The 24,694-nt window shown below is 42.6% G+C and overlaps 1 protein-coding gene across 2 annotated transcripts in view; it reads left to right on the top strand.

Moving 5' to 3' along the window:
• QTRT2 (queuine tRNA-ribosyltransferase accessory subunit 2) overlaps positions 1–22,082 on the top strand; it is a 30,612-nt gene extending 8,530 nt beyond the window's left edge. For both annotated transcript variants that reach the window (XM_004606713.3, XM_055126544.1), the window contains 5 exons: positions 771–983; positions 11,862–12,061; positions 14,716–14,867; positions 17,778–17,895; positions 19,756–22,082. In XM_004606713.3, coding sequence (XP_004606770.2) covers positions 771–983; positions 11,862–12,061; positions 14,716–14,867; positions 17,778–17,895; positions 19,756–19,987 — 915 coding nt within the window. In that variant the 3' untranslated portion in view covers positions 19,988–22,082. The remainder of the gene's footprint in view (positions 1–770; positions 984–11,861; positions 12,062–14,715; positions 14,868–17,777; positions 17,896–19,755) is intronic.
• Positions 22,083–24,694: the final 2,612 nt, after the last annotated feature.

The raw sequence follows: 24,694 nt of genomic DNA, 5'->3' as shown, positions 1-24,694 counted from the left end.
GTGGACACTTAGCAATGCTCAGGGCTTATTTCTGACTGTGCTCAGGAATCAGTGCCCACCCACTGTACTGTCTTTCCTGCCCCAGAAGTCAAAATACTTTGACCTCAGTTATCTGCCTCATTTCTAACAGAGAATAAATTTATTTAAATAGTAGCCTGCGGGACAGAAGAAGATATACAGCCTTCTTGTCTACTAAAGCATTAATAATGTGTGAAAGCCTAAGCTTTGCTTGGGGGTTATGAATCTAGTTGTGAATCTAGTCCAAATAGAGAATGGTAAGATAAAGCTCTCGAGAAAGAGAAAAGTGTAAATTGCCCTAAAAACTCAGACAGCTGAGCCTTTGATTATGCCCAGGATGGTATGAGGAACATATTAGAGTTGGTAATATATGGCCACTGTGTCTTGAAGGATAAGCAAAGACATGGGTTAAAAGGCGAAAGGAAGGATGTGATCAAAGAATCCGAGGCTGAGATGTATTGAGGAGCAGGGCTGCGGACTGATGGGGTCAGGGAAATGGAAGAACTGGACTCAAGAAGTATAGCAAAGAATTTTAGAAGCCATCTCAGAAGCCGGCCTAGGTGGCCACGGAAGGATCTTTGTTAGCTCTAAGTTCCCTAGAGAAAGTCCCAAGAAAACAGTCTAGGATCATTGCATCGCCGACATCTCTCCAGACGTAAACAAGTGCTAAGTTTAGTATTGCTTTAATATTTTACTTCCTTTTCTTTTGCATTTTACGCTGACTTATTTCTCGTCTCCTTGCTCCGTGGCAGTCTGTGTCGGTGTGGGGTGTTGGTGGCCGAGTGGAAATGACTGCTTCCAAGTTCATGGCAATTCAGGAGTCCCTTCAGCCTGATTGGTTTCAGTGCCTCTCCGATGGAGAAGCATCTTGCATGGAGGCACCGTCCACAAAAAGAGCCAGAAAATCTGTTGACCGATCACTTCTTTTTCTGGATAATTGTCTGCGTCTACAGGAAGAATCAGAGGTAAGGCTTGACTCTTCAGAGGGTTTCTCTGCATCAGTGTCATTCTCCCACCCACCCACTTCTCTGCTGCTTTGCTTCTAGGTCTTCTCTACTCTTTCCCCACAGGACTAAGCATTATGGCCTCTGAGATTCGATATTGCTGTCTTTTTTTTTCTTTTGGGGTCACACCCGGCAATGCACAGGGGTCACTCCTGGCTCTGCACTCAGGAATTACCCCTGGCAGTGCTTAGGGGACCATATGGGAGGCTGGGAATCAAACCCAGGTCAGCCACGTGCAAGGCAAATGCCCTACCCGCTGTGCTATCACTCCAGCCCCTGTATTGCTCTCTTTTCATTCCTCTAATTTCTCTCTGGGCAGTCTCCACTTAGTTGTAACTACTGAGTAATTTTGAAATTGCGTATAAAATCAGAATGTCTCTGCTTAGCTTCAGGATTACATCAACTGGGCTATAGTGAGGTTCTGTGGTTGGAATATCCCTCACGGGCACCGCAAACCAAGGTAACCACTCACTGTTTCCTCAGATCTTATGTCCCTTTTGATCACTCTCAATATTCTGCCTTAGGTTATGGCATCCTCCATGCTCTGCACCCCAGAAATTTGAGTCTCTAAAGACTCCTTTTAATATTCCATCTAATATAAAATTTGTTTATTTCTCAATATGTCTAGAATTGCTCTCCCTGTTACTCTTCTTGTCGGAACTTTTAATTTTTTTTTTTTTTCTTTTTGGGTCACACCCGGCAATGCACAGAGGTTACTCCTGGCTCTGCACTCGGGAATCACTCCTGGCGGTGCTCAGGGGACCATATGGGATGCTGGGAATCAATCCGGGTCGGCTGCGTGCAAGGCAAACATCCTACCCACTGTGCTATTGCTCCAGCCCCTCTTGTCGGAACTTTTAGGCAAAGTGACCTAATAATGTTTCTTATAGATTATTCTTTCTGCTCCTTTAATTTCCCTTTCTGTTTCTATTATTTCTATTCATCTTCAGACCTTTCTTTTTATTTTTTTTGTGCCACACCTGGTGTGCTCAGGGCTTTCTCCTGGCTCTACTCAGGGATCACCCCTGTTGGGGCTTCGGGGACCCTGTATTATGCCAGAGAGCAAACCTGGGTTGGCTCTCTGCAAGGCAAGCACCTCACCACTTCTCCTGCCTTTCCAGTCCCCAAAGCCTACCTTTGCAGAGCTATTCCAAGCACAGATCTGATCCGAATAATTCATAATCCCCCACTTATATGTGACTTGGATGACTCTTCTCCAGCTGAGTAATGTAACATTCTCCTGTTTTCATTTTATTTTAGAATTTCTTTTCATTTTAGACTCTTCCTGTTTCTTCTTGTTTCCAGCCACATTTCTTCTCTTGCTTCCAGATCCTATTAATTTAATTATATCATTACATTCGTCTTTCTAGGCAACTGCCCCTGACTCAGGAAATTCTGTTCTTTCCCCCCACTCGCTCTTCTTAATTTGGTTGTTAACTATAACACAACCCCAGTCACTTTGTATGATAATGATTATGTATTTTTCTTTATTAACTATGACTCTTTATTTTTGTTTTTGGGCTACACCCAGCAATGCTCAGGGGTTACTCCTGGCTCTGCACTTAGCAATTACTGCTGGTGGGACTTGGGAAACTTATGGGGTGCCCCAGGGATTGAACCCTGGTGGGCCTAATGCAAGACAAGTGCCCTACCCTTTGTACTATCACTCTAGCCTCTGTGACCACCTTCTGTTCAGTTTCTCTGTGTCACTTTTGTATCTCACATGTTGGCACAGAGTTAGCCCTCAGTCTATGCTTGCTGATGGTGAATACTTAGGATGCACTGGGAAAGATGAAGCTGTCAGAGCAATGAGGAGATCCTGGTAGCAGAGTTAATGCAGTAGGAAAAAGAAGCATTCACTGGGAAAGAGGAGAGGAGGTGGGAGAACTGAATATTGTGATCAAGGGGAGAATTTTAGTGTTTAGATCATCTGTATGGAAAAATCCTAAGCAATTGTTAGGTCCCACTACGGCAAAGAACATTGAGTTTGAGGAACACGGTGATTTTGAGTTTACCAATAAAAGTGTAATTTGGCTAATCAGTGTAATATCCATGAAATAATTAGAGGAAACTTAGCTGTCATTCTAAATAGAGCGCTCGGAAGCAATAGGAGTGTAGTGTGGGGACATTGCTCTGAGTCTGAATTGTTAATATCGCTAGCTCGCAACTAGCAATTATTTTGAGCCCATAATTATCCTGGTAGGACAAGTAATGTTTGGATGTATAGGAAAGAGGAGAGGAAGTGTGGCTGCGTTATTATTACAAGGCCAGATGGACTCCAGAGTCCCTCTCAGTCTTACAGGCAGCCGCACCATTGCACATCATTTCTGTGTGCTAGGCCCCTCCCTTTGGGCTTCTGCTATTGTCTTGATACTGTAAAAACTGCCCCTTTTCACTCTTCTGTAGCTTCACTATAGACTGTACTATATGAGCATCCTTCTTACACCCATGAAAAGCAGGTTCTCGGGTAGGACTGGACCATCCCCATAAAGAGACAGGTCTGAGTAAAGTTTCTTTGTATTTCTATTCCTTTTTCTGTGATTTTTTCGCGATTCATTGTTTGATCTTTCCGTATTTTGAAACTTCCCAGTTTCTCTTGTTGGCTTTCTGTTCTTTTCCCGTTACTCCCGAGGCCTGGGATGGCAGATACTTCTCCCTGCAGGCTGCTCAGAGCCTGGCCTGGTACTGGAGGATGCACACATTCTGTCTGCTGGGTTCTGGCAGTGTTTTGCCAGTGTGATGCCCTGGGCAAATCAGATTCATGCATTCAGAAACTGAAGGTCCACATACTCTGGCTGAATTTGTATGTCCTAAATGCTTGAATTGAGGATGGATGAAACAGAACAATCATCCGGCCTAACCACTGCCTTTGTTTTTTTATTGTTTTAGGGCCACACTCTGTAGTGCTGGGGCTACTTCTTGCCCTGCTCAGGGGGTCACTCCTGATGGTGCTCATGGGAACATACGTGGTGCCAGATATTGAAGAACAGTCAGCTGCGTCCAAGGCACACAACTAATTCCCTGTGCTATCTCTCCGGCCCACTCTCCATCGTTGCTCTAGGATTCCCTCTTTGCTCTCCCACCAATCTCCTGGACTTCTAAAACATGAGCTGGGAGTTACTAAGCTTTGCTTTCCTTGGGCATGAATCAGTTCAGTTGTGTTGATCATCCCTCTCGATGAGGTTTCAAGTCCTCGCATTCCTTTTATTGTCACAGCCTGAGTTTCTCATCCTTCTTGGCTGTTTACTTTGAGAGCACTGTTTGGCTTCTGGGCTACTCCTGCCTTTGCTCAGCATTCATTTCCGGGAGGGCATTCAGGACTGTTCCTGGTCTCCAGCACGCAGAGCTCACCCTCAGCTGTCTCTCTCACCCTTATTCTCATAAATGAGGACTTACATTGTTGGTATTATCTCCTACCTGTCCTTTTGCCATAGTCACCCTTAATTCCTCCTCTATCATGACCTTCTTTCTGCAGGAACAATCTGATTGTGTCCAGGTGCTTAAACCAAGAAGTGAAATTCCCTCTTTACCACCGACTGGCCTCCCTCCTTTTCCTTCTCTTCTACCAAAACTAGTGTTCATTTGGGCCTTTCCTCGAAAAACTTGTATTTTACAGCTAAATACACCTAATTGATACATATGTATGCATGCATATATGTGGGGCTTTTTACATAAAATGATCATAAATTCAGAAATTTGGTTTTTTGTTAAAAGTAATTTCTTGAAATTCTTTTCTTGCCCATGCATATCTTATTCCATCTACTGCATTCCTTTTTAAAAGAAATTTTATTAAAGCACCATGATTTAGTTGAGTTTTAGACATACTGTATTCCAGCACTGATCCTACCACCTCTGTCAGCTTCCCTGCACCAGTGTTCCCAGGTTCCCTCCTACATACACCCTGCCCCCAATCTCTATCCTCTTCAAAGGCACTTTTTAAAGTTGAGTCAAGGAGAGATATATAGTTACAAAATGGTTCATGATTAAATTTCAGTCTTAACATGTTCCAACAGCCATCCCTTCACCAGTGTACATTTCTCACACTGATGTCCCTAGTTTCCTTCCTGCCCACCCTGCCCCTGCCCTATCCCCGAAGACTGCCTTGATGGCTGACACTTGTTATTCTTTCTCTTCCTCTTCCTCCCTCTCTCCCCCCTCTTGTTTTCCCTTTAGGCACTGTGATTTGAAATGCTATTACTGAAAGGGTGTCATGCATGTGACATTATTTCCTTTCAGCATTCAGTTTTTGTCCAGAGTGATCATTTCTGGCTATCATTGGCTATCATTGTCATAGTGGTTCCTTCTCTGTCCTAAGTGCACTTCCTTTCCCCCTTGGTGACAAACTCCCCACTATGGACCAGTTCTTCTGACCCTTGTTTCTTACTGTTATTGGGTATTATTCACATACTGTTTGTTTGTTTTCTGCAAATGGATGCAATCATTCTATATCTGTCCCTCTCTGACTGATTTCTGTCAGTTTGATACTCTCCATGTCCATCCATATATAAGCAAATTTCATGACCTCATTTCTCCTAACAGCTGCCTAGTGTTCCATTGTGTAGATGTGCCTAGTGTCCCATTGTGTAGATATGCCATAGTTTCTTTATCCACTCATGTATTCACTGGCATTGGATTGTTTCCAAATTCTGGCTACCATGAATAGTGCTACAATGAATATAAGAATGCATACAGCTTTTCTGTGTTGTATTTTTGGGCCAGTAGGATATATTCCCCGGAGCCGTATTGCTGAGTCATATGCAGAATAGCTGGACCAGTTGGCATTCCCATCAGAACTTTCCTCATCCACGCCAGCACTAGTTCTGTTTTTTTCCTTTTTGGGTCACACCCGGCAATGCACAGGGGTTACTCCTGGCTCATGCACTCAGGAATTACTCCTGGTGGTGCTCGGGGGACCATATGGCATGCTGGGAATTGAACCCGGGTTGGCCTCATGCAAGGCAAATGCCCCACCCGCTGTAGCACTAGTACTTTCTGGTGTGTGCCAGTCTCTGTGAGGTGATAGCTCGCTGTTGGGATTTGCATCTCCCTGATATTTGTGATGTAGAACACTTTTTCATGTGCCTTTTGGCCATTTGTATTTCTTTGAGGAAGTTCCTGTTCATCTCTTCTCCCCATTTTTTATATGGAGTTGTTTGGTTTTTTCTTGTAAAGTTCTATCAGTTCCTTATGTATCTTGAATATTAACCCTTTATTGGGTTGGGTAGATGATTTTTCCCATTTCATGGGCTATCTTTGTATTCTGGTCATCATTACCTTTGAAGTGCAGCAGCTTCTTAGTTTAAGATAGTCCCATTTGTTAACCTTTGCTTCCACTTGCTTGATCAGTGCTGTTTCATCCCTGAAAGTACCTTTAGCTTCAATGATCTTTCTGATTTATTGTTAGATTTAGTTAGGTAGTATTTTATTGAGGATCTTTGGATCTGTGTTCATCTAAGGATATTGGCCTGTAATTCTCTTTTGTGTGTGTGTGTGATGTCTGTTAGCTTTTTGATATATTTGCTTCATAGAGACTGGGAATCTTTTTGTTTCTTCAATTTCCTGTAAGAATCTGAAAAGGATTTGGCAGTAAATCCTCTTTAAAAGTTTGAAAGGATTCACTAGTGAATGCATCTGGGCCTGGGCTTTTGTTTTGGGAAGACTTTTGATTACCATTTCAATTTCCTCGAGAGTGATAGGTCTGTTTAGGTATTTCTTATCATCTTAGATCAGCCTTGGGAGGTAGAAAGAGTCCAGGAACTTGTCTGTTTGGGTTTGGTTTTTTTTTTTTTTTTTTGCTTTTGCTTTCTCATTTTGTGATACAAAGAAACCCAAAAGTAATCTCTGATAATCCTTTGAATTTCTGTGGTGTTTGTTGTGATGTCCCCTCTTTCATTTCTGATTTGGTTTATTAGGGTTCTCTTTGGGAGTCTTGAGTCTTGCTAGTGGTTTATAGATTGTGTTTATTTTTTATAAAAAGCAGCTCTCTTGTTGTCATTGATCTTTTGGATTGTCTTTTAAGATTCCAGTTCATTAATTTCTGCTCTAAGTTTTGTGGTTTTCTTTCTCCTGCTTGCTTTGGGGTATTCTGTTGGTCATTTTCCAGTTTCTTAAGTTGTGCAGCCAAGTTACCTATGTGGCCCTTTCTTCCTTCTTGATGACTGCTTGCATAGCAATGAACTTTCCTTTTTTAAAAAATTTAATTTATTTTTTAATTAGTGAATCACTGTGAGGCTACAGTTACAGATTTACACATTTTCGTGCTTGTGTTTCCCTCATACAATGTTTGAGAACCCACTCCTCCACCAGTGCCCATTCTCCACCACCAATGAACCCAGTATCCCTACCACCCCCCAATCCTATCTTCCCCCACCCCACCCTGCCTCTGTGGCAGGGTATTCCCTTTTGTTCTCTCTCTCCAATTGGGTGCTGTGGTTTGCAATAGGGGTATTGAGTGGCCATTGTGTTCAGTCTCTAGTCTACTTTCAGCACGCATCTCCCTTCCCTCGCGTGGTCTCCAACCACATTTTATTTGGTGTTCCCTTCTCTATCTGAGCTGCCTTTTTCCTCAGCATGTGAGACCAGCTTCCAAGCCATGGAGCCAACCTCCTGGTATTTATTTCTACTATTCTTGGGTATTAGTCTCCTACTCTGTTATTTTATATTCCACAGATGAGTGCAATCTTTCTATGTCTGTCTCTCTCTTTCTGACTCATTTCACTTAGCATGATACTTTCCATGTTTATCCACTTATATGAAAAGTTCATGACTTCATGTTTTCTAACAGCTTCAAAATATTCCATTGCATAGATGTACCAAAGTTTCTTTAACCAGTCATCTGTTCTAGGGCACTTGGGTTTTTTCCTTATTCTGGCTACTGTAAACAGTGCTGTGATGAACATATAAGTGCAGATGTCATTTCGACTATACTTTTTTGCTTCTCCGGGGTATATTCCCAGCAGTGGTATTGCTGGGTCAAATGGTAGCTCAATTTCTAATTTTTTGAGAAGCATCCATATTGTTTTTCAAAAGGGCTGAACCAGTCGGCATTCCCACCAGCAGATCCTATTAATTTAATTATATCATTGCATTCATCTTTCTAGGCAGCTGCCCCTGATTCTTTCAGGAAATTCTGTTCTTTCCCCCCACTCGCTCTTCTTAATGTGGTTGTTAACTATAACACAACCTCAGTCGCTTTGTATGATAATGATTTCTTTATGTATTTTTCTTTATTAACTATGATTTCTTTATTTTTGTTTTTGGGCTACACCCAACAATGCTCAGGGCTGCTGAGCTTTCTCAATTTCTGACAGGCACGTGTTTGGTTGTTGAAGTTTGGATCTCATGACTTCAATGTTGTCGATATTGTGGTTTGGGTATTTAGTTCTGTCATTCCTTAACACCATCAGTGTACCTGAATTCCCAGGACCTCTCCTCCTCCTCCCCCCCTTTTTGCTTCTCGTGTGCCTTTTCTCTCCTTCCCCTCAATGCTATTTCTTTTCTTCTCCCTATATACTCTGAGGTAAAGGGTGATCTTGGCGTTCCCCCTTTAAACCATTGCATCCCTTCATCCACTTATTCTAAATATCACATATCATCCTGTGTTTATCCTTTTAGTTCATTTAACATGATACTTTCTCGTTCCATCCATGTTACCACAGATTACAGTACTATATTCTTTTTTTAAATAAATAAATTAAGGACCCACACCCAGTGATGCTGGGGACACAGAGTAGGTACTCCACCTTGGCCTCACAGTACTCCGGGGCAAAGCCTTACTCTTGACTTGGTGCTCAAGGATCATATCTGGGCATCTGAGGTGAGGAGACCAGACGAGATGCCAGCAGGGCACCTGCTCTAGCCCCTAGATTTAGAGCAGTGCCTAGGGGCTCAGGAATTGAACTCGGGCTTTGCTCTTGCTAGGCTTGTGTTCTTTTAGTTAATTTAGATGTTCAGTTGAATTCTTTTTAAAGCAGGTACATTGGAAGCTATACTATGAATGTCATAATTTATTTAATTTACTCTCTTAACTGGAGCAATAGCACAGCGGGTAGGGCATTTGCCTTGCATGGGGATAACCGGGTTCTATTCTTCCGCCCCTCTCGGAGAGTCCGGCAAGCTACCGAGAGTATCCCGACTGCACAGCAGAGCCTGGCAAGCTACCTGTGGCGTATTCGATATGCCAAAAACAGTAACAGCAAGTCTCACAATGGAGACGTTACTGGTGCCCGCTTGAGCAAATCGATGAACAACAGGAGGACAGTGCTACTCTCTTGATGGGTATTTAGGTTGTTTCTCTTTATTATTCTAAAATTTTTTGTAGATGTACACCTTGGTGCATCTGAATTTTAGAAGCAATTCTCAGAAATGGAATTTCAGTATATAAAGATAAAAGCATTGACATTTTGATAATGCCCTCCCAAGAGTCTAAACTAATTTTTACTCTTGAGTTAAAAGGGTGTGTGAGTGTCAATTTCCTTACACTTTAGCTTTCACAGTATTGTTACCTGTCTAACTTTTTTTTTTCTTTTTAAATCAAAGTGATGGGCAAAAATAGTATCTGTGTATTTCACATTTCCATACTGGTGATGTGTATACAGTGTATATAGGACATTCAGGTTTCTTTATGAGGTTCAAATTCATATATCTCCCTAGGTTTTCAGGGGATTCTTATTTCCTAGGGAATTTGTTGTACGTTTTTCTTTGATAAAAGTATTTATCTACTCTCCGAAAGGGTAAATTATTCTTGCCTTTGTTAATAGTATGCCAGCCTTTTTTGGTAAGCTTTAGTTTGCTTGAAAGTCCTACCTCTCCTAAGATTAGAAGAGTATACAGATAGTCAATGTAGCTTCGTATTCTTCCAATGAGAGAGAGAGACAATGTGTGTAAAAACACAAAAAGAGAAGAGGAGGCCCAGCGGGGCTCTGTCTCTCTCGCTGCCCTCGTTCGGTAGTCTCCAGCCAATTCCCCACCTCGGGGGAGGTTGATGGCGATGTTGAGGCAGGCGAAGGAAGGAAGAAGGCCAAACTGGTTGCTCGATCAGTTTATTTCGTTCTCTCTCTCTGCTTCTCTCCGTTCTCGATCTCTCTCTGGATCTTCCTCTATCCCCCTTTCTGCCCCACTCGCTCTCACTTCTTTCACCTCGTGCTCTGCTTATGTGTGTGCCACTGTGCTCTCTTCTGTCTGTCTCTCCATGTCTGCCTCTCTGTGTCTTCTATCTCTCTGTCTTCTTCATCTGTCTCCCTCTTCTGTGTCCTTCTTCCTCTGTCTCCCTTGTCTTCTTTGTCTCTTCTATCTCCCCTCAGTGCCCCACAGTCTTAGTTTTTATAGCAAATTACATAGGGTGGTGACACAAAGGTGAGTTTAACATCAACAAATCAACAAAGAAGGGTAAGACCATTTCTTGAGGAGATTAACAAAATCTCATCTAAGGAAATCTCATCTAAGGAGATCCACTCAAGGGTGTGATTCCAAACAAGGGTGTGTCAGGGTGTGAGCTAGTAATCTACTTAAATAGTTATAGTAAATCTACTTCTAATATTTCTAGCAATGTCATTCTGTATGAGCACAGTAAGAGATATAACCTTAAAGTTTGTTTCTTCCTGAGGACATTCATTATATAATTCAGACCACAGTCCTCAGACCAGTTAATCTTCCTAACCCCAGCAGGGTCCTAGTCTTGTCGCTACCTTTGGATCATGACAACATTTGTCCATGACCATGCTCTCAACTTATAGTTGAGTATTGTGGCACTTTGGCCTGGCCCATTTCGATGCCAGGGTAGCACATAACTCACCGATTGCCCTGGATCCGTCCTGTCCCTCGTCGGGACCCTGTTTTGGGGATGTTAGGAACTAAGGGCAACTGAGTTGAGAAAGCAGATGCTCAGGAGTAAATATTATTGGAGTCAATCAACTCCAAAGTTACAAACACAATATTAACTCTCTTCCTGTGTCCATACAGAAAGGATTGCCTTAAGGTAAATTATGTTCCCTAAGGCAAGGGTAAAAGGACAAACCCCATGTTATCCTACAACAATGTAGCTACTATTATTGTTTGGTGGGGGTAGGGGGGTACCCGGGCAAAGCCTTACTCTTGGCTTGTGCTCAGGGATCACATCTGGCCACCTGAGGTGAGGGGACTATACAGGATGCCAGCTTGGCACTGCAAGACAAGCACTTTATCACCCCTAGATTCAGATTTTAGGACCATTGGAACTTTTTGAGGATGGTGTATATTAGCATTTCCTATTATATTTATTTTTAAGTGGGTTGTCAACTGTCCCAATCAAGACAACTTTAAAAGTTCCTTTTCGTGTGTGTGTGTCGGAGGGAGTTGGAAACATAACCACTGGTGGTCAAGGTTCACTCCTGTTAGTGCTCATGGGAGCATGTTAGTGCTCATGGGAGCACATGCTCAAACTCAAATAGGGTTGACCCGTGCAAGGCGAGCTCCTCAGCCCCTGTACTATCTCTCTGACTCGGTTTTGGGGTTCTTAGAGTTATCCCTAAGAAACGTTGAGGGGAGCCCAAAGCAGGCTGGGATAGTCCCTGAAATAAATCAGAACTATACCTCTTTTCTCCTGTGTGCAACCTAAACTAAAGCATGACTGTGGTACTGAATGCCTTCATTTCTTTGCAGTCTTTTTTTTTTTTTTTCAAACATACTCAGGTGCTTTTCAGATTATGTTCTTTGGGACCATGGGCACACGCTTCCCACATGCTTTGTTCGATACTTGCACTTCCCAGAGACCTGTGCGTGGGCCTTCCAGGTCAGGTCCGTTCACGCAGAGGCCTGTGCTGCTGGAAACAGTTAACTCTACTCCACCCTTTCTTGTGTTAGGTCCTTCGGAAGAGTTCCATCATTGGAGTGGTGGAGGGCGGAGATGTGATGGAGGAGAGGCTGAGATCGGCACGAGAGACTGCCAAGCGGCCCGTTGGGGGCTTCCTTCTGGATGGCTTTCAAGGGAATGCTGCGACCCTGGAGACCAGACTGCAGTTGCTGTCATCAGTCACTGCTGAGCTGCCGGAGGACAAGCCAAGGCTAGTGGGCAGTTGGGCAGGAGAGCAGGAGGGCTGGCCGTCAGGGGCTTCTGCTGGCCCGTGTCTCATTGTTTGGACTATGTCTTTCCCCGCCCCCGATTTCAGACTATAGACCAGGGGACGATTTTCATGTACATTTGTGTATTTGAGCCGTAGTGATTGTTATGGCCAAGTATTCCACTGTTTCCTTCTTCTTTTAACAAAAGGAAAATGTTTTCCTCTGTTCGTTATAACTGGATGCAAGTATAAAGTCCTGCTGAACTCTAGTTGAGGATGTAGGCTGGGTGCTTGGTGGAGTGATGATTGACTCTACTAATTGACTCTACTTTTTTCTTTTCCTTTTTGAGGGGGCTGCGGGGCGGGGAGGTGGGGAATGTTAGTACTTGGGGCCACAGCAGTCTATACTCAGATTTGGGGGTCTACATGCGGGTCAGTTGGGTCAAGGCAAGCACCTCACCATGGTACTGTTGCTCTGCTCTTGATAAAGGTTTTTGTTTTTTCTGTGTGTTTTGCGTTTGAGCCACACCCTGCGGTGCTCAGGACATATCCTGGTCCTGTGCTCAGGAATCACTTCTGTCCAGGCTCACAGGCCCATATGTGGTGCGGGGATCAGACCTGGGTCTGCTGATTTCAAGGCAGTATCTCTAGCCTCCTAGTAAGGATGTTTGAGATCTTACATCTGAGGCAGAATTGTGGGACCTGACAGCATGAAGTGGGGGGTCTTTCCATAAGTCACAGGATTCGCTCTTAAGAGATGATCTACAAAAGTCGGAGCTATAAATCCCAGGTTCTGAATGTGGCTGACATCTTACTAAACTACCCAAATTTAAATTTTTTTCCTTTTCTTTAAAAATTCCAAAGATCTCTATTTCACTTTCTGTGAATACTCATACTTTTCCCTGCAGATGTGTTAAGATGCTTGCTTCATATTCTTTATTTTGTATATTCCTTATTTTATAAAGGTGCTGCTTTATATTCCTTGAGGACTATTGGATGGTAGCTATTACATGTAATTTTATAACTTAAAATGTCCAAGTATAACTTGCAGTAAAGTATATGAATCTTATTAACAGCCTAATAAATTTTGACACCTGTATGTACTTAACATGAAAACCATCCAGAATGAGAGGCCAGAGAAGTAGTATAGCAAGTAAGGTTGCCTTACCCACCAGATTTGATACCCAGAACCCTAGATGGTCTCCTGAGCCCCATCGAGAATACTCTTGAGCACCACCAGATGTGGCCCAAAACCAAAAGAACCCCCCCCAGAAAACAGAATGAAATACTTTTCTTCATCCAGCTGGCATTTGTCACAGAGTTTTATCTTTTTTTGTTTCTTTGTTGGCACTGCATGTGTCCCCCAGCAGAGAGCTGGAGCCCTGAGTCTCATGTATGGCTGATAGTCACTCAGCTCCACACAAAAGGCTCACAGGTTTCCGTTTCTGGATTTGAAAGCTGAGGATGTCTTCTGCGAGTGCCAGCTACACGTTTTGTCCTTTTTAAACACAGGTTCAGTTGGAGAGGGGTTCTGAAACATGACTTGGCAGACTGGAGAGATACTGTAGCAGGTAGGGTGCTTGCACCCTGCTGACCTGGGTCCAATTCCCAATACTTCAGATGTTCTTCTGAGTATCACCAGGAGTTATCCCTGAGCACAAGCCAGGAGTAAGCCCCGAGCACTGCTGGGTGTGGTCCCCAAACCAAAATAAATAAAGCAGAACTTGGCTTATCACTTAAAGCAAATTAGTTAGAGAAACCAGCGTCTGTGTAAGGGCTCTGGTTATTTAATATTTATAAAGCCTTTGGATTCTTTTAGAAAACAGGGAACCCATAAGCTTTTCTCTTAAAAGGGAGTCTGGGTAGAGAAGCAAGCATGAAAATAGCAGCAGCCAGCCCTGGTCTACTACATCTTCCTACCCAGTCACCCACTGGTGACATGCTCAGAATGCCTTACCTATTTATTACCTTGGAAAATGCCATTTCATCCCAGACTACAGACTTTAGTTCACGGAAGGAATATAAAGTGGCCTGAAGGAGACCAGTTGGATTCTTAGACCCGATCACTAGAGTTGACCTTCTGAGAACTGATGCTTTCTAAATAAATCTATGAGGAGTACAGGAAATCTTCCTTGAGCTAATTAAAGTGAAAAGAATGATAGGCTGAACATGTACACTTAAGATGTGGAAAGTGTTCCAGAGGGAGCAATAGACTCAGGTTTGCTTCCCTAGACAATCTGTCAGAGTTCACGTTAGGACTAAGGAGTTTGTCCGGCAGGGATTAGGCAGAAGGAAGCCAGCCTTTATTGGGATTCTCTTTGGGGCCAGCATCTTACACTCTGTATCCAGATAGGTCTTTGATCTTTACAACAGTCTTCTTTCTCTTGTTCCTAAAAGGAGAATGCTGAAATTGGAGAGGTTAGGAAATCTTCTCCATGCAACACAGCCAGCAAATAAAGGGCAGAGGTAGGGCGCAGGCTCAGCACTGAATCTACTTCTCTGTCCCCGAAGCCCGGTGGGAACCACACCTCGTGCCTGGAGCCCTGGCCGTGATTGCTGGTTGTCATTCTCGTTAGGTTTAATGTCCTCTGGAGAAGCTCCCAGTTTTCATTCCTGGCATCATCCTCGTGTCATTATTCTGCTTATTATTTTCACAGGCTCATCTGTGGTATCAGTCAGCCAGATGAAGTGCTGGAGTGTATTGAAAGAGGAGTGGACTTATTTGAGAGTTTTTTCCCTTATCAAGTGACAGAGCGTGGATGTGCCCTCACTTTCAGCTTTCATTACCAGCCAAATCCTGAAGAGACATGTAGGTCTTTTTGAAGTTAATCTCTGTGTTATCCTTAAGTTTCTTCTATTTCCTATTAATTTTTGGCTTGAGTCATGAGTCAGAAATGTGTGCACATTATAAAGCCAGCCTTTTATGAAACTGCATCTTTGTTTCTTATCTGTACTCCCGGCATGTTGGCACACAAAGCCGGGCACTGAGTGCTATACATGTAGCTCATCAATATTAGGAAGGGATTTTTCTAGTGAGCAGAACCAAGAAAAACAAAAACCTCTTCTATTAACAACCTGAAAAAAAGAACACTGAAAATGAATGTGATGAAAATCTAAGAAATGAAAACCTTGGAACTGCTTGGCAAAAGTTAATTTGTTTTTGCACAAAAGAGTTTTTGTCTGCTTTTTTGCAAACCCCAGGCTACTAGAATACAGGGAGTCTCACCTCCTCTGATCCTAGTGTTACTTTGGCTTTCGTCAGGGTTTTTTTTTTCCCCCCAACACACTGAGATGTGAAAGCTGTTTTCCTCTGCTACTATTGCTTTGAAGCGCTGCCATTTTCTTTTATTGTTTAGTTATTCAGAAGTCAAGAAAATCAGTTGCAGATTCTGACATTTAAAAGGCAGGAGAAGGGAACTGGGATACAGACTGGGGCTCCCTTGAAGTTTCTAATCCGTTCTGCAGAGTCGCCTGTTCAGTGTTCTTGGCCTTCCCACATGTGCTCGCTTCCCTCTGCTCCAGCTTTCCCTTGCACTCTGCCTCTCTCAGTGCCAGCCTTAGATTTGAGTAGAGCCAGAGACGGCATTTTATCCCCCACCGGTGATTTTAAAGTTCACTCCGAAGATAATTACACTTCTAGAAAAGCAACTTAGCCATTTGTCTAAGTGGAATTTCTTCTGGAGACAAAAATTAATCAGATGGATCAATTTCTTATAAATAGGGAGTCAGTTTTACTCCCTATTTATAAGAAATTAAACTGCCCATTTTCACATAGCCCTGATAAGACCTGGCGTTTTTGGAGTGGCATGCCATAAACACTTTATAAATGCAAGTGGCTTCATTTCCTAGCTAAATTACTTCACTAGATTTCACTAGAGCGTAAGAAAGACATTCAGTACCATGAATATACAAAACTTTAAGAAGAACCTGACACTCAGTTCCCTGGAGCAAACAAGTTCCCTTTGGCCAGAGAAAGCCAGGTTCACAATTAGGAAAACTGAACTTGTTTGAACATTTTCATTAAATTACTGTGAGTTGATCTTACTTGTGTATGTATAGCAAGTTAAAGTCCTTTGCCGACTGCAGTGCAAAAATGGCAAAGGAGTAAGTTGCCTAATATATAGGCAGCAGTTCTCCTTGTTAGTCACTAGGGTTTTCTTCAAAACCTGAGACCCTTTGTACAGTCGTCCATATCAGCATGCAAGGTCACGGCAGCAAAATTCGAACACCTGTAGTAATAAAATGCTCTGGTCACTTCCCTTTCTTTGGACCTAGACAGAATTAAACTGCCCATTTTCTGTGGGCCACCCTGAGGTTGGTATTAGTTTTTTCCCAGAAATACTTCTTATCTCCTTGGCCCAGTTCAAAGCTGTTGGCTCTTTTATGTTTCTGTAGCAGCCCCAGCACTGCTCTTTGTCTTTCTTCTCTCTTCTCTTTTCTCTTCTCTTCTCTTCTCTTCTCTTCTCTTCTCTTCTCTTCTCTTCTCTTCTCTTCTCTTCTCTTCTCTTCTCTTCTCTTCTCTTCTCTTCTCTTCTCTTCTCTTCTCTTCTCTTCTCTTCTCTTCTCTTCTCTTCTCTTCTCTTCTCGAGTGGAGCAGAATGCCTGGTGATGCTCAGGAGCTGCTAGCACCGGAGAGCTGTTACCTGTCTGGCACAGGGCCCAGTGAGCGAGGGGGATGCCAGGGATTCAGCCCAGGTCGGCCCTGTGCAAGGCAAGTGTCCTGCCCACTGTACCATCTCCAGCCCCAGCAGCTCTGTTCTTTTTTAACAGAGCTGCTGGAACAACTTGAGTTCATGGGAACAATGTGTGTCCCCACTTAATTCTGTATAATCTGTGTTCCCTGGAGCACCAGTCCCCATATGGAATACATAAATCCAAACCACATTCTACTTTAATCTCTCTGGAACACAGGCAGTTATAAAGCCCGATTAATTTGCATATACATTATGATGAGACATAAGTCGCACACATTTATTCTCCCCCTCCGTCCTCACTCCCCCTTTCTCTTTATTATACAAACAACTGTTCTTTAAAGCCATTTCTGGGGCCAGAGCAATACTATGGTGGAGAGGGCACTTGCCTTGCACACCGCTGACCCGGATTTGATCTCCCGCACTTCATATGGTCTCCCAAGTGCTCTAAGAGTGATCCCTGAACACAAAGCCAGGAGGAAGCCTTGAGCACTGCTGGGTGGGACCCAAAATTCAAAAAATAATAATAATAGACAAATCTTTAAAATTTTCCTTAGCTGTATGATAATAGGGCTGGAGCAATAGCACAGCGGTAGGGCGTTGGCCTTTCACGCGACCGACCTGTGTTCGATTCCTCCGCCCCTCTCAGAGAGCCCAGCAAGCTACCAAGAGTATTGGATATGCCAAAAACAGTCTCACAATGAGAGACGTTACTGGTGCCCGCTCGAACAAATTGATGAGCAACAGGATGACAGTGACAGTATGATAATATTTATTTGTAATCATAATTTGCTAAGATGCTATTGAATGCTATTGAATTCTGTAAGTGTTGATATTATAGATAATAGGTTGGTGGTCATCTTGATAAATATTGCCATTTTTCCTTTCTTGTGTCATTTCCTAAGGATAAATTCTCAGGAATAGAATTAAAGGGTCACAGGGCATGAAATAGTAATGAAAAAAAAATTCTGCTGATGACCAGTGTTTCTCTGATCTTCATGACTTATTTTTATTGGTTTGTTCTTTAGTATTGCAACAAAATGGAACAGAAGAAGAGAAAAAATACATGGCTCAAACAAAGAAAACTAAAACAACTAGTTGCAACCAAGAAATGACATCATTTGAAATTAATCTGAAGGAAAAAAAGTAAGAATTCTTTTCAGTTTAGATTTTGATTTGTGCCTCTTAAATTTCAGTCTTAAAAAAAATGTTTATGTAACTGTTCTCTTTTTAGTTTATGATTTCATAAAATATTTATAGTTGGGTATTATTTGAGGCTCAGAAAAAACTTTTTAGTGCCAATAAATTTATGTACTTTGTCTTGTCAAAAAACTAATGCTAGATAACAATTGTTTTAGAAAAGCTTTCTGAAAGATGACCAGATTTATTATTTGTTGTCTTATATTCTTTCTAATTATTTTAAATAATGGCAGTATACAAAATAAGAATGTCAATAAACACAAAGCTTTTGGAATATTAAAAAAATAACTTATCTTTGTTAATATACAGATTGTACATCTTAAATAAAATGCTTGCCCCTGTAAGCATGTATCTAATGTATCTTGTAAATTTGCATCTGGCCCAAAGTAGTAGTAATCAGTGAACCAGTGAGTGGTTATTGTTTGAATTTGATGCACTTTAATACTATTTTTTGATCTTGAAACAGTTTTTGTAAAAAAATATTAAAAATTTTACAGTAAGATATCTCTGTAAAAGAATATGAAAATCCTGGCCTGATTTTCATCCCATAAGAGCCTGATTATGGATAGAATATTGTGTGAGATTACCGTGTATAACTCTGGAACAGAGGCAAGGCAATTTATTTGTATTTTAAACACTGGGCTAATTTTAATGTTATTATTAAAGCCCCTTTATGTTTTATATTTAACTAGAAATTGTAAATATCTTATTTTCTGCACTAGATCTGAAGTTTAGGGGACTTGGAGATCAGATCCTAGAACTGCTTTTGACTATAACTTTGATTAAGCCATTTAACTCTTTATCAGTAGCAGGTGACAGGTTACACATGTATGGTGCTTAGTATGGCCTAGCAGTTTTCAAACCCTTCACTATATAATGACTCTTCATTCTTGCAATAATGCAGTAAAGTAGAAACTGCTGTTACCTTTGTCATCATTACAGGTGAGACAAGGCGCAGAGAGGGTGGGTAAGTGACTTCCCCAAGTGAGATGTAGAGCCAGGAATGAAACCCAGGCGTCCTAGCAGCAGACCCCTCTTGCTTAACCCTTAGTGGTCTTCATCAATAAAAACACCTCTTTCCGAGTGCTGTTGCAGAGTAAATGAACCGGTCTATGTAAAAGAACTCTGGTTCTTGATTTGGAGCCACACCTGGCAGTGCTCAGGAGTCCGTGTTCAGGGATCACTCCTGGTGAAGTTTAGGGCACCATTTTTGGTGCCAGGTTGGCTCCAAAAGGCAAGGCAAGTGCCCTACCTGCTGTGCTACCTCTCCAGCTCATAGGTAAAAGTTTGTAACTGAAGAAGCCATGCCTGTGCCAGGGGCACTTTGTCCTTCGATGATGCTTTGGTGGTTGGTGAGAGAGATATGTCAGTCACGGGAACACCTTTTGTAACGTGATACACCTTCATGATGTGACTAATGATGCCCAAAATGGGGGAGGGAACTGGATGACAGCTTCACAGCTTTTGTCAGGAAAGGCGACCTTGGTTCCTGGTCACTTGCTACTTTTTTTGGTTTGGTTTTGGGGCCACACCCAGTTTTGCTCAGGACTTTCTCCTGAAAGGCTTTGGGGACTGTCTGTGTTGGCAGGGATTAAACGTGAGTTGCATGCATGCAGGCAGTTGCCCTCCCTGCAGTTCTGTTGCTCTGGCTCCTGTCTGTTAACGCAGTACTTTGTAAGCAGGCACCGAGCACCTTGCTTACCACTGAGGTCATTAGCTTGATTTCCGCACCAGCCTACATTGCCTGGATTGTAGATCCTGCCAAGCCCTCACTTGCTAAAATGTTGCTATAACTTCATTTTTCAGGTATCAGGAAGATTTCAACCCAGTGGTGAAAGGGTGTTCCTGTTACTGCTGTAAGAATCACACTCGTGCTTATATCCACCATCTGCTGGTGACCAATGAGCTGTTGGCCGGGGTCCTGCTCATGATGCACAACTTTGAACACTACTTTGCCTTTTTCCACTCCATCAGGGAAGCACTAAAAAGTGACAGACTGGCCGAGCTGAAAGAACTCATCTGCAGGCAAGCATCTTGAGATCTGACAAACACAGTGACTCGTCACACAAAGCCTGGGCCAGAGGAAGAGATCTTGGTGAGCTTAGGTCACTCAGTGAGGTTAGCTTATATCATTTCTATTTGAGAACAAGATCTGCTTCAACAAAGAGCATCTGTACCAAAGTGCCCACATGGTTCTGGTGATACCTGGGCAGCCAGGACCAGTGGGTCAGTACCAGGGCCTGGCAATACAGCGCTGTGTGGGCCTTCTTTGGACCACGAAGATCACCCCAACACTGATATGAGGCTACACTTAGCAGCACTTTGGGACCTCCAGGGTGGCACTGCACTGACTTGGAAGGCCGTGCAGTGGAGGGGATAGAAATGGGGTCCTGAGCATGCACAGCACAGGTCTCTTATTCCTCTTCTAATCCCCATTCCCTTAGGGACTTAAATGACCAGGATTGAGAAAAATTGAACCATCCCCTTTTAATATTCCTGTGCCCGTTCTTTTCATCTGCAGTGAATCACTGAGTCGAAGACAAAAGCTTTTTTTTTTTTTCTTTTTGGGTGCCTGCTTGAACAAATCGATGAGCAACGGGATGACAGGGTCACACCTGGCGATGCACAGGGGTTACTCCTGGCTCTGCACTCAGGAATTACCCCTGGTGATGCTCAGGGGACCATATGGGATGCTGGGAATCGAACCTGGATAGGCCATGTGCAAGGTAAACGCCCTACCCACTGTGCTATTTGCTCCAGCCCCAAAGACAAAAGCTTTAGAAGTGAAGGCACAGCTTTGACGTAGGGGTAAGTTGAGACTCAGAGTTCACCGACTTGCTTTGAACTTACAGAGACTTCTCGGGAGGAGCCTGACTCCTATGGACTGGAGCCTGTGGATGGGAAAGGAATACGGCTCATTTTGGACTTCTTTGAATTTTAACCCTTATATCTCAGGGGCACCTGTTGTATACGAGTGTCTTCCAGTGTGCCTCAGCAGGGTAGTCAGTCAGAAATGACATGTGATTTAACCAGACTTAAATCTCATGGGTTACAGAGCCCATCCATTGCTGCTTTGATCCGTTGGTCCCCAGCACATTCCTTCATTCAGCTGCCTACTTGTTTGGACTTGGGCTGGAGTGATAAAGCACAGTGGGTAGGGCGCTTGCCTTGCAGGTGGCCGACCCAGGTTTGATTCTTCTGTCCCTATCAGAGAGCCCGGCAGTTGCGAGAGTATCCCGCCCATATGGCAGAGCCTGGCATGCTACCCGTTGCACATTCGATGTGCCAAAAATACTAACAACAAATCTCACAATGGAGATGTTACTGGTGCCCGCTCAAGCAAATTGATGAACAACCAGATCGCGGTGCTAATGCGGTCTCCTGTTAGATACCAAAACTCCCTAGCAGCTTTCATCTGGTTGACATATCCACTGTGATCTGCCTTTCAGGCTCATTAATTGTCACAAAACCACATAATAACTTGGTAGCGCCAACACTTAAGGAGATTTATTCTGAGTGTTTATTTGGAAGGGGCCCTGAACTGGTGTTGAAAGGATCAAGTTTCAGTTTGTCTCACCTGTGATACCTGGGCAAATTGCTTAGCCTTGCTGTGCCTACTTCCTTCTGGATAAGTGGGAACAGGCATTGAGTAGAACTAAATGCACTTCTAAAATTCCGTCTAACTCTGGTATTTGGGGAAGAGAAGGTTTTAGGAGACTCATAGCCTTACTTGTTTTTTTGATTGAGCTGTATGAGCCTGATGAAAAAAATGCAGCAATGCCAGGAGTCAGGCAGCAATAGAGGTTATTTGAGCACCTGGATCGGTTTGTGGATGTTAAAGTGGTTGGTGAATTGGCATCAGCAGATCCTGAGGATGGGAAGACCTTTCCGATCATCTCTGATGCTGCAAATACTTTTCTGCACTCAGTAAAGAAATGACATTTGTTTTGATATTATATTTTTTCTTTTTCTGTATTTGTGAGGTTTTTCTATAAGAATACTCTCTCGTCCTTGGGCATGCACACAGAAGATGTAGAACAAAATAGTAACATTTTAAAAAGTTGCTTTTGTTTTATTTGCAGATGTGTGAAATACTTATTTTAAAATAAATAAAATTTATAAATTGTGCACTATTTTGCTGTTGATTAGTGGGCATTACTGAGCATTGTTTTTAATTATATGCTTATGCTTTTATATTTTGGTGACCATCTATATAGTTTTCTTCTATTAGTGGCTGAGAAACAATCTTGAAATTTTGAATTCTTTAACATTCCTATAAACTTCAATGAATGGCAAGGGATACATACAATAGACAGAGTTTCTATACTACAGGATCTCATTGTTTTAGAATATATTGAATTGAACTTTTTTGTATGTTTATATTCTTACTGAATTCCAAACCCCATTGTTGGGTATATTGAAAATATTCCAGGATCCATATAAAATTTATGAGTTTTATTTATATTCAGAACACTGAAAATTCTACCTAACACTGTCCATTTCCTGGGCCTTTTTCTTATTAGAACTTTTTTTAATGTTTATTTCTTTAATGTAATTCTATTAAGATCAATAGGCAATAAAGATTTTTAATTTTAAAAATGTATACTGACTCACTTCCTGCAAGCAGTAGGAAATTTGTTAAACAAAATATTAAATTTTCATGGTACAAAAAATGGTTCTAGAAATTTCTCATTAAAAAACTACATTTCCATCTGCACTCTGTTTTAAAAGCATGCTAAATGCAGAACCCAAGAAGGTATGTGTGGCACCTGACTCTTAAGTAAATTTTAAAAGCACAAACTATGGAGAGTTTGTTTATTTATTTTTAATTTATTTATTGGGGGCGGTGTGGGGGGCACACACCTGGCTCTGCACTCAGAAATTGCTCCTGGTGGTGTTCAGGGGACTATATGGGATGCTGTGATCAAACAAGCCGGCCATATGCAAGACAAGAACCCTATCCACCGTACCATCTCCCTGGCCTCCTATGGAAAGCTTAGTAAATGCCTCGGGCATTTTGTTGTCCTTGAAGCATGGCTAGGGGTGTTGACACTTCTATGTTAAGAATTAAGTTTCAGGAAAATTGACCTTCCTAAGGGCCTACCAGCAGTTTCTGAAAGGTTGAGGAGTTGCCTAAGGTCCTACTACTACTAGTCAACCGTGGGTTAGTCTTAAGTTTCATCTAATCAAACTCAATAATTGAGGTTGGAAAGGTAGTGATAAGGGTTAAGGCCCTTGCCTTATAGGTGGCTGAACCCTCAGTTTGATCCCTGCTACCACAAATGGTGCCTGAGCACCACCAGGATTGATGTTTGAACACAGCCAGGGAGTGAGGCCTGAGCACTGCTGGGCATATCACCCAAATAAACAGGCTCAACACTTAACCATTGCACTAAATACCCTTTTTGTGACTTGTTACTGAATTGAAGGAACTAGATGCAAGGGCTGAATAGAGGGGCATCCTGGCTCTGGTGAATAGGTGCTTCAGGAACTTTCTCAAAGCTCAGCTCCGGATCTGATTTCTCCAGTACCCCAAGAACTGGCATCTGCAGGTAATTATGTAGGTGTCCAGTGTGAGTGCTACCCCGAGCTACTAAAGTCTATTGTATGATCTATAATCACACTGTAATCTAAAAATTTGGATCTGTGATCAGTTTCAAGGGGTCTCAAGTAATCAATACCTAGTAATCTGAGGTTTCCTATATGGCTTGGGGAAAGGGTATTTTTATTTTCTGAACATAATGGGAAGAGGTGTTTCTGAAACATTTCTCAAAACAATTCTAATGAAAGCATTAAGAAAATGGAAAGATCATTAAAAGGTCAAGATTAGAGTGTATAATAGAGTGTATAAGCAGCTGTCTTATCCAGTACCCCCCCTTTTTTAAAAAAATTTTTCCTTTTTTTTTGAGACAGCTTGGAGCTCACTGAGAAACCACAGAGTTAAATGATTATCCTGCGACTTCCTGATTAAGAACAGGCTGCTCTCTGCAGTTTGATTAGTCTCGCTCGTAGCTACGGGATTACAGTTTATTAAAACTGACAGTGCCGTAGAGGGCAGGGAGCCAGGAAGGTCAAACTTCCATGCTGAGCCAGCCATCAGCAAAACTCTGCCCTTACCTGATGGTTTGGTGTGATTGGCATTAATGTTCAAAACCTTTTCTTTTTTTCAAAGTTTTATATGTCTTACTCATTTTACACATTTCTCTGCCCTTTTCTTCCTGAGAGGACCATATAAACAGCAGACAGAAGAATGAAGCAAGTCCCATGTAAGCAATAGGAATTATGGTAGTCATTGTCCACAATTCTCACATACGTGTGTGGCCCAGGAGCAGTGACTCTCAGAGGTGCCCTAGTTAGGACAAATCATTGGTCACACCAGTCAGTGGCAGGATGATCAAACAAGAAAGCAGGTGCCCGGCCGAGTGGAAAAGCTACTACCCAACTTTGCTAATTGTGGATGGACTGCTGTTAGATGCCCTCTAAATGTGAGTTTTCTGGGGATATCTCACAATTTTAAAATTCTGGGTCAATTAAAAACTCTTTGGGGCCAGAGAGATAGTAAAGGGGTTAAGGAACACGCCTTACATAGGGCCGACCCTGGTGCGCCCCTTGGCGCTGTGTTAGCCTGACCATCACCAGTTGCAGGTCCACAGAGCACCACCCGGGTATATAATCTGTGGATCACAGCCCAAGTCCTTTCTCACCCTTCCACCCGAGCATTGACCTACCAACCCAGTCGGCCAGG

This window comes from Sorex araneus, chromosome 2 (genome assembly GCF_027595985.1).
Source record: "Sorex araneus isolate mSorAra2 chromosome 2, mSorAra2.pri, whole genome shotgun sequence".
Lineage (NCBI taxonomy): Eukaryota > Metazoa > Chordata > Mammalia > Eulipotyphla > Soricidae > Sorex > Sorex araneus.
Note: the sequence above shows the minus strand (reverse complement) of the source record. Positions and strands in the feature narration are given on the sequence as shown.